The sequence below is a fragment of the Danio aesculapii genome, unplaced genomic scaffold, assembly GCF_903798145.1.
Source record: "Danio aesculapii unplaced genomic scaffold, fDanAes4.1, whole genome shotgun sequence".
Classification (NCBI taxonomy): Eukaryota; Metazoa; Chordata; class Actinopteri; order Cypriniformes; family Danionidae; genus Danio; species Danio aesculapii.
Genome location: NW_026613835.1, coordinates 15562 through 29229, shown reverse-complemented (window position 1 = coordinate 29229; position 13668 = coordinate 15562). Strand labels below are relative to the sequence as shown.

At 35.7% G+C, this 13668-nt stretch overlaps 1 protein-coding gene across 1 annotated transcript; it reads left to right on the top strand.

Moving 5' to 3' along the window:
• Nucleotides 1-32: 32 nt before the first annotated feature.
• Nucleotides 33-12695, top strand: mpp4a (MAGUK p55 scaffold protein 4a; the record flags this gene model as incomplete). Its single annotated transcript, XM_056452728.1, has 15 exons — nucleotides 33-114; nucleotides 332-417; nucleotides 1573-1644; nucleotides 3255-3451; nucleotides 3545-3603; nucleotides 6799-6816; nucleotides 7076-7117; nucleotides 8701-8721; nucleotides 8902-8949; nucleotides 9049-9222; nucleotides 9335-9415; nucleotides 9776-9869; nucleotides 9976-10084; nucleotides 12057-12191; nucleotides 12297-12695. Coding segments are annotated over 15 exons (1407 nt in total), but the record flags the coding sequence as incomplete, so codon positions are not given.
• Nucleotides 12696-13668: the final 973 nt, after the last annotated feature.

Below are 13668 nucleotides of genomic sequence, written 5' to 3'. Positions count from 1 at the left end.
CTGACTCTTTTTGTCTTTTTCCCCTTTTTTAGGGAGCAACAATTAGGAAGGATGAGAAAACAGGAAACATCTTTATTGCAAGAGTGATACATGGAGGACTGGCAGACCGCAGTGGTGAGTAACCTGTTGGTACAGTTTTCAATCTCCTCAAAAATTAAAACGATGAAATAGTACCATCAGAGTGGTCTTCAAGATTGTAATGTCCAAGATATGGACTATTGAAAAAAATGTAAGGTGGACACTTGCTTCTATTAACGGATGTTGACTGAATAGAGGTAGATGTGAATGTGAGCGGGTGATGGGATTTAAGCAGTGTTTGTGTATCTTGTAGGACTTCTTCATCCTGGTGACAAGCTGGTGGAAGTAAATGGACAAAAAGTGCGAGGAAAGCAGCCTGAGCATGTCATTAATATTCTGGTGAACATTTTTTATGTGTTCTTACACCCTTTCCCCCTCTCCTACCATCCCAGAATAGTACCTACCCTTACATTGACTACGTTTACATGGACGCCAGTCATCAAATTATTTGCCTTAATCTGATTAAAGACAAAAATATGATCAAGGTGTTTCAAGAGTACACACTAAGATATTGTTTGATAATGACAGCAGGTTTGGCATGCTGTCCCTGGAGAGAACCCTGACCTCGGAGATAATTGAGCCTAGGGCTCCCGCCGGGTTGATGCGTGTTTAAGGGGAGTATTGAGATCAGGTAGTTCTTAAGAGCTCCCCCTGGTAAAGGAAGAAAGGGGGAGATGGGGTGGATGGGGGTTTCTTCGGAAAATGAAGATAAGGGAGAAATTTTAAGCTGGGCTACTTATAGTGAGTTTATATTAATCTGATTGGCTAACTAATGATTGTAGGTGAAAGACCAGCTGCAGTCAATCATATCATGTGCTTCTCTTGAAGTAGGTTTGTGATTTTTTTTTAATGTTTCCTTTCATGATCATGTTTTACATGTTAGAGCACATAAATCGATTAATGTTGTTGCATCACCAGGCTATCCACATTTCCTCCCGAGTTTTATGTAATTTTGGTAGTTCAGCAGGTTCACTTTTTATTCAGGAAAATTTCATGCATGCCCCCATGACAAACTGATGTATTGGATGCGAGTACGAATTAAGGACTGCTGGAAGCGTGTTGATTTAATGGAATTTGATACCGCATGTTGAATGGGAGAAAAAAAAACTCAGCATTTCATGGTATATGTGGTTCTTTACTGACTCGATAGGTGCAAAGAATAGTGTGTACAACAGCCGTGTGTTTATGGACTATCCTGTCACAAAACGCGCCAAAAAGTCCTACATGGCTGTAAAAGTTTGATTAAGGTGTTTACATGTCTGTACTGCGCTTCAATAATGCGAATAAAATTGGCATTCTCCACATCTTAATTTGACTTCTGTTCAGTTTGATTATGAACTTAATCGGATTAAATTAATTAAAAATCACTGTTTAATAGTAGACTCTTAATCAGAGTATTGTCTTAATCGTATTAAAATCAGATTATTGGTGTATGTAAACGTACTCAATGACCGTATACTGTACATTCATGCAGTGTCCTGTATTTTTTCACAGGTGCGATCTCAAGGAACTATTCTTTTTAAAGTGATCCCTAATTCAACGCAACCCACCAACAGTAAAGCAACCGTAAGTGAACTATAAATGCAATATAGACCGAATATTTCTCCAAAAAATGTCAAAATTTTCATTTAGATCAGCAAGGCCCAACCTCTGTTTCTCAAGATGCATTCTTCAGCATTCTTGCGTCCTTGTGTTCTTGTGTAATGTCATCATCAACCTCCAAAGGTCAGTTCCAGAACGTAAGACTGCAAGAACGGATGACGTGTGAAAATTCCTGGATGTGTTCTTAATATCGAGGATGCGTCGTTGCAGACTTGAGCGCAAAACCCGTTCGAGTAATTCCCAGAAGTCGTTGTGGCGGAATAAAGGAAATGGGAAGCGCAGCATTTTATATAGATTTATTATTAAAGTTCAGAGATATAACTTATTTATCCCAGGAGTTTCCCTAAATGAGATGGTAAAAGTTAACGTGACCATGAAAATCTTAATAAAGGCATAAACACAAAGACGAGGTGTTTATTTGCTAAAATTTGAATTAAAATTGTTTTATTTATATTCTGCAACGTATATTTGCAAGGTCTTAATGAATAGTATATATTGTGAAAAGACGGACAACATTAAATCGTAGTATTAATGCTGTAATGTTAAAATAATTTTCCGTTAAAAATGCTTGAAGGTCATGTGACCATCAGGAAGAACGCAGCATCTCATTTCTCAGAGGACGCATTCTCTGTTCTCGTGGTCTCCCGAGTTTGTTCTTCTGAGGTAACTTGGCAAAAATGGTCTCTACAAGAATGCATGTCCGTTCTCAGCATTCTTGGAATTGAGACACAGCCTCGGTCCTAGAAGGCTGATGTCCTGCATAGTTTCGATCCAACTCCAATCATATACACCTGGGCTAGCTAATCAAGCTTTTAGTAGGCTTGCTAGAAATGTTCTGGCAGGTGTGTTGAGGCAAGTTGTAACTAAACTCTGCTGGATACCAACCCTCCAGGACAGAGTTTTGGGCATCCCTGATTTAGATGAATATGTAAATACTGTTGAAGTCAGAATTATTAGCGCCCCTGTTTATTTTTTTCCCCTAATTTCTGTTTAATGGAGAGATTTATTCAACACATTTCTAATCATATTAGTTTTAATAACTCATCTCTAATAACTGATTTATTTTATCTTTGCCATGATGACAGTAAATAATATTTGACTAGATATTTTTCAAGACACTTCTACACATCTTAAAGTGACATTTAAAGACTTAACTAGGTTAATTGGGTTAACTAGGCAGGTTAGGATAATTATTGTATCTTGATAGTGTTGGTCCGTAGACTATCGAGAAAAAATAGCTTAAAGGGGTTAATAATTTTGACCTAAAAATGGTTCATAAAAAATGTAACACTGCTTTCATTCTAGCCAGAATAAAACAAATAAGACTTTCTCCAGAAGAAAAAATATTACCAGACTTAATGTGAACATTTCCTTGCTGTGTTAAATATAATTTGGGAAATTTATATATTTTTTTAATTAAAGGGGGGCTAATAATTCTGACTTCAACTGTAAGTAAACATAAAAGATTTTTATATAAGCAGTGTTTCATATAATATTGACAATTAATAGACTTCAGCTGTAATTTACTAGTAGTTGCAACTTTGTTTAATGTGATTGTTTCGTTCTCTCATTAGCTGTATGTGAGAGCCATGGTGGACTACAGTCCTCTGCAGGACCCTGCAATCCCCTGTCCAGATGTTGGCATGGCCTTCAGTAAAGGAGATTTGCTGGAGATTGTAGACCAGAGGGACATCCGATGGTGGCAAGCCAGAAAACTCCACAGTGCCTCGCTGTGTTGTGGTCTTATTCCCTCCACTAACCAGTTCAGATAGTCAGTTTTCAATGATCTCAACATTCGTTCAAAATTAATTCATCAAACTATTGTTTTTTGTGCTTAACTGAAGTTTTAATTCCTTTTTTGCAGCAAGCAAAGGGAGCTGTGGTGGTCTCAACCTTATCAAGCTCACACCTGCATCAGACCCTGTACGTAACACACACACACACATGTTGGTTTTGGTGTTTTATAAGGACTCTGCCTACACTGTAAAAAATGTAGGGTTCCACACAAGTCATTGGCCACATTTCCAATGTTGGGCCAGTGCGAGTCAGGGCCGATAGCACGGGAGGTTGAGCAGTGACGCCCAAGTCATGGCAAACCCTGCCGCAGAACGCCCAATGAATCAAATGTCACGCAACCCAGTTCAGCGGGAATCAGTCAGACAAATAAAGCACACCATCGCATCATCACAAAACGATTAAAATGAAGACAACCGAAATAAGCAAATTACACGTTACTGTACAGCATTACATTATATGTCTACACGCATATTCCTGTGTATAGTCATTCATTATATTTGTTTACTTGTGACTGACTCTTGGCATCGTGCATCAAGTGGTCTCGCCACTGACAAAGGGATGACCCAGCGCACCATTCATAGTATAAAACCACCGAATTTGTACGTTAATAATGCCATATAAAATGTTTTTTTTATAACATCCTTTTTTGGCAGAATGGCATATCTAGACTGATTCTCCCCAAAGCATAATTATGATTTAAAATATTAAATATCCTTCTGATAAAGCTCTACATTAAAAAGTTTTTTTTTTAATTTACCATGTCATATAAAACGTAAACGTTTGTCTCAGGACATAGACTAGGCTACATTTTTACATGCAGATTTTCCCCAATCTGTTTATAAAGCAGTGCTGCACGACTGGATGACAGAAAGGAAATGAAAGGCATTTCTGATGGTTTTTGGCTCATCCAAAAATGCTCTGTTTGCACAATTTGATTAATATCATCGTATTTCAATACTTTATAAATAATATTTCAAAACTCCTCCGTTATTTATTGTTTTTAGAAAATATCTAAAATCTTTTTGTCAGATTTGTAAAATTAGTGTTCAAAATGGCTCAAAATAGTTCAATTTATTTGTATTGTATATACCTAAATTGTTATGGATTTTGTTTGTTTTATATTGGTTTATTTATTTAATTAGTTTTAATTATCTGATATTTGTAATTTTTTTAGTTTATCTTGATCTATGACACTACAAAAGTGGGCGCGCAATTTGTAAAGTTTTAGGTCTTTCTGTTGTATTCATATATTGTATTATCTCCAAAATAAAGAAATAAAGAAAGAAGCCGCTCGCGGTAACGACAAAACGGTGAAGCGGGCGCTCTTTTGGCCAGTTTCTTTTACAAATATATACATGTATCTAAACGTGCATGTTTCATGCACAAACACGCATTTTAAACTTGACAAAAACTCTCGACAACTGAAAGTTACTGGCTGCTGTGTGTTTAATATGGTGTAAAGATTATTATGCGTCATTGAAACATCAAGGAGGACGCAGCAAATAAAATATCACTTACAAAATTAAAACTAGGCTACTTAAATTATTATATTATGCAACATCCTTAAATTTAAAAGGGAAACATAAGGGGGTTCTTAAGCAAAATACCCCTAGCCTATAAGGTGTTTTATGGAATATCTTAAACTGACCACTAGCTGTTTTTTCTTTCCCTTATTTATTTATTTTTTGCACTTGTACTCGTGCGTAATGGGATATCTAATATAATGACAGCGGCACACCATCTTCCAAACTCTGCCTCTGCTTTCAGTTCATCCCAAAGATATTTTTCGGGCCGAAAAAGGCCGGACGCTGGCCCTAAGAAAGCCTTGCTTTGGCCCCATCAGGCCCCGGAAGTGACTATGGAAACGTGACTGGCCCTGGCTCACACCGGCTCGCTCACTTTAGGCGTGACAGTGGAAATGCGGCTATTCATGTTGACCGAACACAAATCGGTTAAGTTAACTTAACAAATTGAAGTGAATTGAAAATAAAACAATTAAGTTGTCACCCAAAAAAAATCGCAAGAATTGTTGTTTCAGCTTATTTTAAATAAGTAGCTTGAACAACCATCAAAATAATTTTTTGGTGTGTAGGCGCAATGTATTTTCTACAGTAAAAGCACTTCATACTTTATAACACTTTTAATTATATGGCCTTACCTTACCCCAACCCCTAAATGCAACCCTCACAGGAAACCTGGGCAAATATGTAATGTCAAAAGACTCCATTAAGGATGACTTATAACTGTTTTGAATTAAACCACCTCAACATTGTAATACCAAGGTCACACCCATGTCATAATACAAACTTGTGTCTTCATAAACCACCAAAACCAGCACACCCACCCACCCACACACAAACACACACACACAGATGTATGATCTTCTGTGCAGTCTTTAAGATGTTAGTTGGCATCATAAGCCTCTTATCCCTGCCCTCTCTTCACCCTGATCTAATTACTGTAAAGAAGCTTGAAAGCTAGCTTTTCTTGGCATGATCCTTCCTTCATGACTGATTGACTTGTCCACCTTGCCCTCAACCATTAAAGAGGGACAATGATAGTATAGGATTATCTCCGTTGTTGGGATGGTTTTGCATATTCTTCTGAAGAATTAGAAGCAAGCATCTGTGGCCGGTTACCTAAACTGCTTAGTCTATACCTACAGTGCAAGACTGTCATCTCATTTATTTTTCAAAACTGCTTATGACTTTAAGTTACATAAAGGTGTAGGTTGTGCTCTAACTTGAATCCGAAAAGTAAGACTGATTAGCCCTAACTAATTGCTAGATTGTCAGACTAGTTCTTAAGACACAGTCTTAATGTATGAGCTATTTCTGCAACTGGCCCCTTGAAGTTTACAAGGTCTCTTCAGTCCATTTCAGACACATTTGTATCACTGATTATAAACACAGACCTTACAAAGAGGCTGTCATGAAAAAACGAGCAGGTAAAACCATACAAGACTTGACCTGATGTTTTAAATATGTTTTAAAGGCACAATAGCATGCTTATAGTGTGTAGTAGTAACACAAGAAAAAAAAATTATGTGGTCTAGTCATGATTATTTGCCATGTTGGGTTAGGGTTAGGTTTCATTTCCAAACCTGTTACACCATCCACACCTTCCATCTTTATTCTGTTGAACCCACAAGTTAAAATTCCTCCAAATATATTTTGTTTTGTTAAACAGAGTAAAAAAAACTCATATGATTTTGGAACCATAGTTTAAATTAATATTTTGAGTCAGCTATACCTTTAATAACATAACATTTGTTTACTATTGTTCTAATTCTTTGTCATTCTTTTGCTTTGATATCTAAAGTGAGCGCTGATGATGTTGGTATGTCTTTCACTTTGTTTTTTGTGTTAGCTTTATATGTTTATAGCATATTTTAATTTATAGTCAAATAGTTTGCAACATGCATATTTAATTAATACATTCAGTATTCAATACATTTTGTTGCTCACAGTGAATGTTACTGGAGTCTTTTCATGTTAAACTCAGTATTTAATAATAAGAACTTATGGTCTGTCTAGTTTTTTATTAAATTGTGTGTAAAATAGGACCAAATTTGTAACTTTTTTTTTTTTTGCTAAAGGAGAAGAAGAAATAACGGACAAGATTAAATGCACTGAAACAGGTAATTATCCAACCCAATTAATTTCTTACATTCAAATTCCATACACTGACTATTCTTTTAGAAGATTAATTATTTAACTTCTTATACTATGTCTATTTCCACCAAAACTTCTCCCAGTTCAAAGCTTTTAATATGTTAAGATGTGTTTTCATCAAACTGATCACACGTGGACAATGCTAAATACAGTTTTAACTGGGGTTTAATACATGTCCATTTTTTACCTAATTCCAGAGGCTGTCTAAAATGCATTCAACAAGTGTATAGTCAAAGTCTAAACAAAAACCCTTATGTGGTCGAATATATCCAGTCAGCCACAAAATGGAACCTACTGTACTCTAAATTGTAGTTTGCAACATATTTTCATTTACTTGCTTTCCTTGCTTACTCATTAGTGTTGTAATAGATGTTCACTCATTCATTATTAATTGTTCACTGCAATGAGTGAATGGGCTATATGCACGGCAAGTGTTTTTCAGCCAATGATGAGCTTCCGGTGGAAGCTTTATGTGACTATTTTCAATTTTATATGTTTTCTTTTACAGCCTTGATGTTGCAATGTAGTTCAAATATGATCAGTTAAATAGACTTAAGCATCCATTTGATTGTTAAAGTGTAAAAAGAGACAAAAAACTGTTTAAACGCAGGCGCTGTCATTAGCCGCAGGCTAGCGCAAACATTCCATTGGAAATGCTGGAGTAAAATTAATTTCCATATTTGAAAGGCATGGCATGGAAAAATATAAATTAATGCAGTGCTTTTTTGGTCTGATACCCACTTTATATCGTTTCTCAGACAGTGAAGATTGCTGTTTTTTTTAAAGAAAACGCCATACACGTGTCGATTTTGGATGGAATGACAATTAACCGGAAACCCTGAGGCTGGCTGGCTGATATGAAAAGTCTGTGTGCAAATACCACATTGCATCATTGAAATTTCTGTCCTATTTTTACTGTTTACAACAGTATTTCATGTTGTCCATTTGTGATCGGATTGATCTAATTAGCAAGTGTAATTAAGGCCTTGGAATTTTCAATCTACCAATTCAGACTTTTCTGAATTCTTTAAATCTCAATATAGCACAAATTCTGGTGATTTATAATAGTATTATTTATTATTAATTGTGTTAATATTATTATTTGGTGATTGGCAAGTTTATAATTTTATCTTTATTTGTTGCAGTTCAGATATATTCGTAGATTCAAATTTACTCATCACAAATCTCAGATTATAGTCAGTATTGTAAAATTAAAAATCTGCAGTTAGCAATTTAGGTCACACTTTATTTTGATGGTCCTACATGCCAACTAATTCTCATTAGATTACAAGTAGACTATTAGGTTAGGATTAGTGTACTTGACATGTACTTGCAAAGTTTCTTATAGTCAGTTAAATGTCTGTTGAAGGAGCAGTATCAGCAGATATTAAGCAGACAGTCTACTAATACTTAATTGGACCATCAAAATAAAGTGTTACCGCAATTTATTCAGAAATCAGTGGCAGAATTTGGCATTTTGTAATAAATAATTTGGCTTATATGAATAATTTGAGCTTTTAATACTAAATAAATTCGTTCGTTTTTACAGATGAAGAAGATTTTGAGTTCGGTAGGTAAGTCTTTTTCATTAAAAGTGGGAGAGAATCTTGTAAATGTTCTATAGATTTGATGTTGAAGTATTATAACATACATTTCTTTCTACATGTTATTATGGTGTGTAATCATGCTTTTTTAAAGAAGCTAAAGATCCTTTCATGAAGATCGTTGAGCAACCTTTTGTTTTGTCCAGTTTCAGAGGAGGGTGAGAACGGCGAACACATGCAGGGCTTATACATAGGTATGCAATCAGAATGCATTTAAATGGCGAATGTCCATTTTGTCCAATAAAACCCCATGTATAGATCCAAAAAGTAAACAGATTATTTGTTTCAATCAGCGGGGTTCCGGCACAGTCTGCGCCTGTGGAGGAGGAAATCATACAGCAAGCGAAAGCCGTCATGTTACTCCTGCAGCATCAGTAGCTGTCATAACACCTCAGCCAACCTTTATGAAGAGGTGGTCCACTATCAGCGCCACATTGACGATCCCCCGCGTCTCATTGTGCTGATTGGTATGATCCTCAATGTGCAGGATTATTATATTCATGAATAAACTGATAATGAATACCATTTGGCTCACTGTCTGATCAAAGCCTTAATGCTTTTCCATTTTTTTTTCCACAGGTCCATCAGGAGTGGGTGTAAATGAACTAAGAAGGAGGCTAATCAAAATTAATCCTAATACGTACCAGGGACCAGTATCTTGTATGTAATCCATTGATCCTTTTAACGTCTGCCCTAATGTTTATCCAAAAATGAAAATTCTGTCCTCATTTACTCAGTCTTCCCTTATTCCAATCCTTGTTTGTGTTTCTCTCCTCTATTGAACACAAAAGGAGGTATTCTGAAAAATGTTGAAAATCGCTATCCATTGACTCTCATTGGGATTTTCTTTTTCTTCTATGGATGTCAGTGGCTACTGGTTTCCAACATTCTTAAGTATATTTTGGTTTGTGTTCAATAGAATAAAGAAATTCATGAAAGAGTAAATGGTTATTTTCATTTTTGTGTGAACTGTCCCTTTAAAAAACAGTGTAAGTTACAACATGTCTTGTTTTTCTCCAGACACGACAAGGCCCCAAAATATGGGTGAGAAGAATGGGCGTGAATATCACTTTGTGACCAAGGAAGTGTTTGCGTATATGGTGGTTAATCACAAGTAATGTTATATTTTATGCTTTAATTTCTTTAAAAATATTGTATAATTGATCTTGAGATTTATCTTGTTCTGGAATTTTTTTTTGTGTGTTTTTATTAATTCCCAGATTTTTTGAGTATGAAGAGCATAATGGACACATGTATGGCACCAGCTTGGACTCGGTTAAAGATGTTTTGGACAATGGGAAAATATGTGTTATTGACATTGAACCGCATGTAAGTGCCCTAATGTTTATTAAACTGGTCACAATTTACACTCCAGGTTCCATTAGTTAATGTTAGTTCATGTATATACTAACATGAACACCAGACTCCCATTTTAAACCTGTTGATATGATTTTCATTAATATGAAAAGTCTTTGGCTCAATTACTCAATGTTAGTGTAAATAAACTCTCTTTTTACCTTGTCAAAAACACCTCAGTCCAAAGTGAACCATTTCGCTTTGTTGTGCCTTTGAAGAGACAAAACCAGGAGCATTTTGGGGTGTCTTCAAAGCAGAATCCTTTAAAAAGAACTTGCCATCGCTAAACCTCTCATCTACTGCAGCTGATACGCAGTTAAATATACAATTTAGTGGGCAGTGCTTATTTGTAGAAACAGAAACTGCCGTTATAGGTTTAGTACAAATATCTTGTTTTCAGGGCCTTTCCTGAAAGTATCACCAAGCCATTTGTTAGAGAAAAGGCACAGCCATGCCTGGAAATGACAATATGCATTAGTTTAGAGACATTATACTATATTTCACACATAGGCAGTCAGACCTGATGTGTCTAGCACTTATAATTTGCATTACTTTGGATAAACGATACTGTCAGAATGCATCTCACAGTGTATTAACATAATTTATATATTTAAAGAAGTTAGCAGTGTTTCAGCTTTATATCTCTTTAAATGTAATGAGCTGATGCTCCACCACCTTTCTCTTCGAGATTGCAGGAATAGTGATCCATTTTATTGCTAAGGAGCAGCTAAGCTAAGCCTAGGAGCAGGTTTAGTACAGCACACACACAGCACAACAACAAAGACTTTGATTGTCTGCTGACTTCCATAGACTTTTGTCTGAATGACTGTATTTGAATTGTTTTACACTATAATGACACAATGTGAGATTGCGCCGGTCCATCTATTGCAGTCATTCAGACAAAAGCCAGCAGATCGAAGTTTGGTTGAGATGTTTGTTTGAATACATTTTCCATTGATAATGGCAGGCTGCAAAATCAAGCAATGATAAATGATATGCAATGATTATATGTGCAAGAGATGGACCGGCGCAATCTTGAATTTGCAGCCTGCCATTATCAATGGAAAATGTATTTGAACAAACATCTATACAAATGAAAAGTGACACTGGTATATTTAACAATGCTCATCTACAGTTTCTGAGCTGGTTAGTGTTTAAAGCACTGACAATCGGGGTGGACGATGATCTAATTCTAAACTTGAGTGAATATATATATAAACTGCCTTGATCATTCAGACAAATAGTTGGTATAGCTACATCCTTCAAATACAATTTTTATGCAAGTCCAGCATTGTATTGCTCAATCTCATAATACTGGAAAAATGTAAGTTTTAGCAAACTCCTTCTAGTACATTCCCTTCATATATAAAAATAATGCATTTTGCTGTTGCCTCTTCTGAAGCTGGGAGTCTATGTAGAGACATCTGTGAGCCTTTAAAGTTACATCCAAACACAGTAGACTTCATGCTAGGAACGAAGAAAAACTAAAGGCACCATCATAAGCCACTTTGCTATCTGCTTACAAAAAAAGGCGGGAGGAGGGCGGAGTCCATAGTTTACTTGGAGGCGGGTACGTTTTAAGAAGAAACTGGCTACGGATAATCGGCCACCAAATATAAACGTGTCAATTATGGCCAATAAATACACTCTGACATTTTATACAAAACAAGCTGTATGTTAACTGGCTGACACAACGTAAGCCTAACTCAACACAAAAACTCTACAAAATTGAAAATATATTCCAATTTTACAAGTGACTAATGTTAACATAGATTAACAAGTACTCTAATAACTATTTTGTTCATTTTTTGTTCATGTCGGGAAATACTAGAACTAACATTACCTGATGGAACCTTGTTGTTAGGTGTAACCATACAAAATGTATGTTCTTATCATCAGTAAGGTTGCACATAGTACTTAACATGCACATATCTTTGTATTTCAGTGCATTCAATCAGTCAGGAACAAGAAGCTAAAGCCCTACATCATATATGTGCGTCCACCATCGCCTGAAGGCATGAGACAAACAAGAAAAGACCCACATTTTCTTGCCAATAGATACATTAAGAGATACTTCCATGTAAGATATGCCTTTGATATGTCTTGTGATACATTTGTTTCTGATAATAGATCGATAAGAGTTTTGATGAAGACATAACGCATATCTTTTCACTGGTTTTCTTAGGATAAAGACTTTGAGGACATTGAGGATGCGAGCAGGGCCATGGAGGCCAAGTACCGTCAGTTTTTTGACTGTGTGATTGTAAATGAAGATCTGCAAGATTCATGCATGGATCTGTTCACCGCTATACAACATGCTCAAGAAGAACCGCAGTGGATTCCTGCCAGTTGGTTTGCTCCTGATCGTCCGTGACATACAGATACAACAACAAAGATGGGAATTTCTCAAATGTTCTGATATCTGTAAAAGAACTGAACTGCAAAAAAAAAAAAAAAATGCCTTTGTGTGTAATATAGGGCAAATTAACAATCGTGTGAATCCTTGAGTAAAATGCTGTTTGTGACGTTAAAGCAATCATTTGTTTTATCATGCCATATATGGTAATGTACTGTAAACTACATATTTAGGTCATATATAGAGAGTTAAGGGTTATTTCTAATTTGAAATGTTTACAATGGAATAAAAGCTATTTAAAGCTTTTGTTAAATAAAAAATAATAATTATTTATTTGTTACATTTAGGGTATGTTTTGTTTATATAACAATGATGTACAGCAAGATTTTTGTTAAGCGACAATGTTGTCAAAATGATCCTCATTCACCCTTTGCATTTTGACCATTCATTTACAAAACAATAGCATTTTAGGGCATTTTTTTATTTTATTTTAATTATAATGCTTCATGACCATGTAAACAAAAAAAAAGTGATAATAATTTAACCCAACATTCCGGTTTGTTTGAAATGTATCCAAAAATAAGCTGAAACAGCCCAGTGTTGTATATATGAGTAATATCACATTAGTAGCAGTGCGATTTGGCTTTATATTAGCACTGGTGGGAGGCGTGCGTTGGTGCGTTGTTTATACAACAGTTCTGTCTGGTTCTTGAATCTGATTGGCTGATAGCTGTGCGATATTCTGCCAGTAACAGCACTCGTAATGGACACTCTACAGTTTGACAAATATTGTTGCTGATGGGCAACATAATGTACATTTGAGGCTTTTTTAGTCAAGAATGTAGTTGTTTAGATTTCAACTAGAAGCAGTTTATTTATAAGGACAGTGCCTATTTTAAATAATCATAATTTCTGAGAGACAGCACATCGGCGGCTATTAGCCTGTTTTTGAGCAAAGACGGGTGACAATGTTCATCCACAAGATGGTGGCAGAGACCACATAATAAGCCCTAAGAGAAAAACTGTAATTTAAAACTACAGCTGATCAAGTCATTATTAAACTGGTAAATGACTCAAGTCGATCTTTCTCTTTTGTATGTTGTAGTGCTGTATTTATACCATAGTAATATTGTGATCTCTCAGTTGCAACAGAGAAATACTGGGAAATCTCTGTAGACTGATGGCATTTCATGCTTTTCAG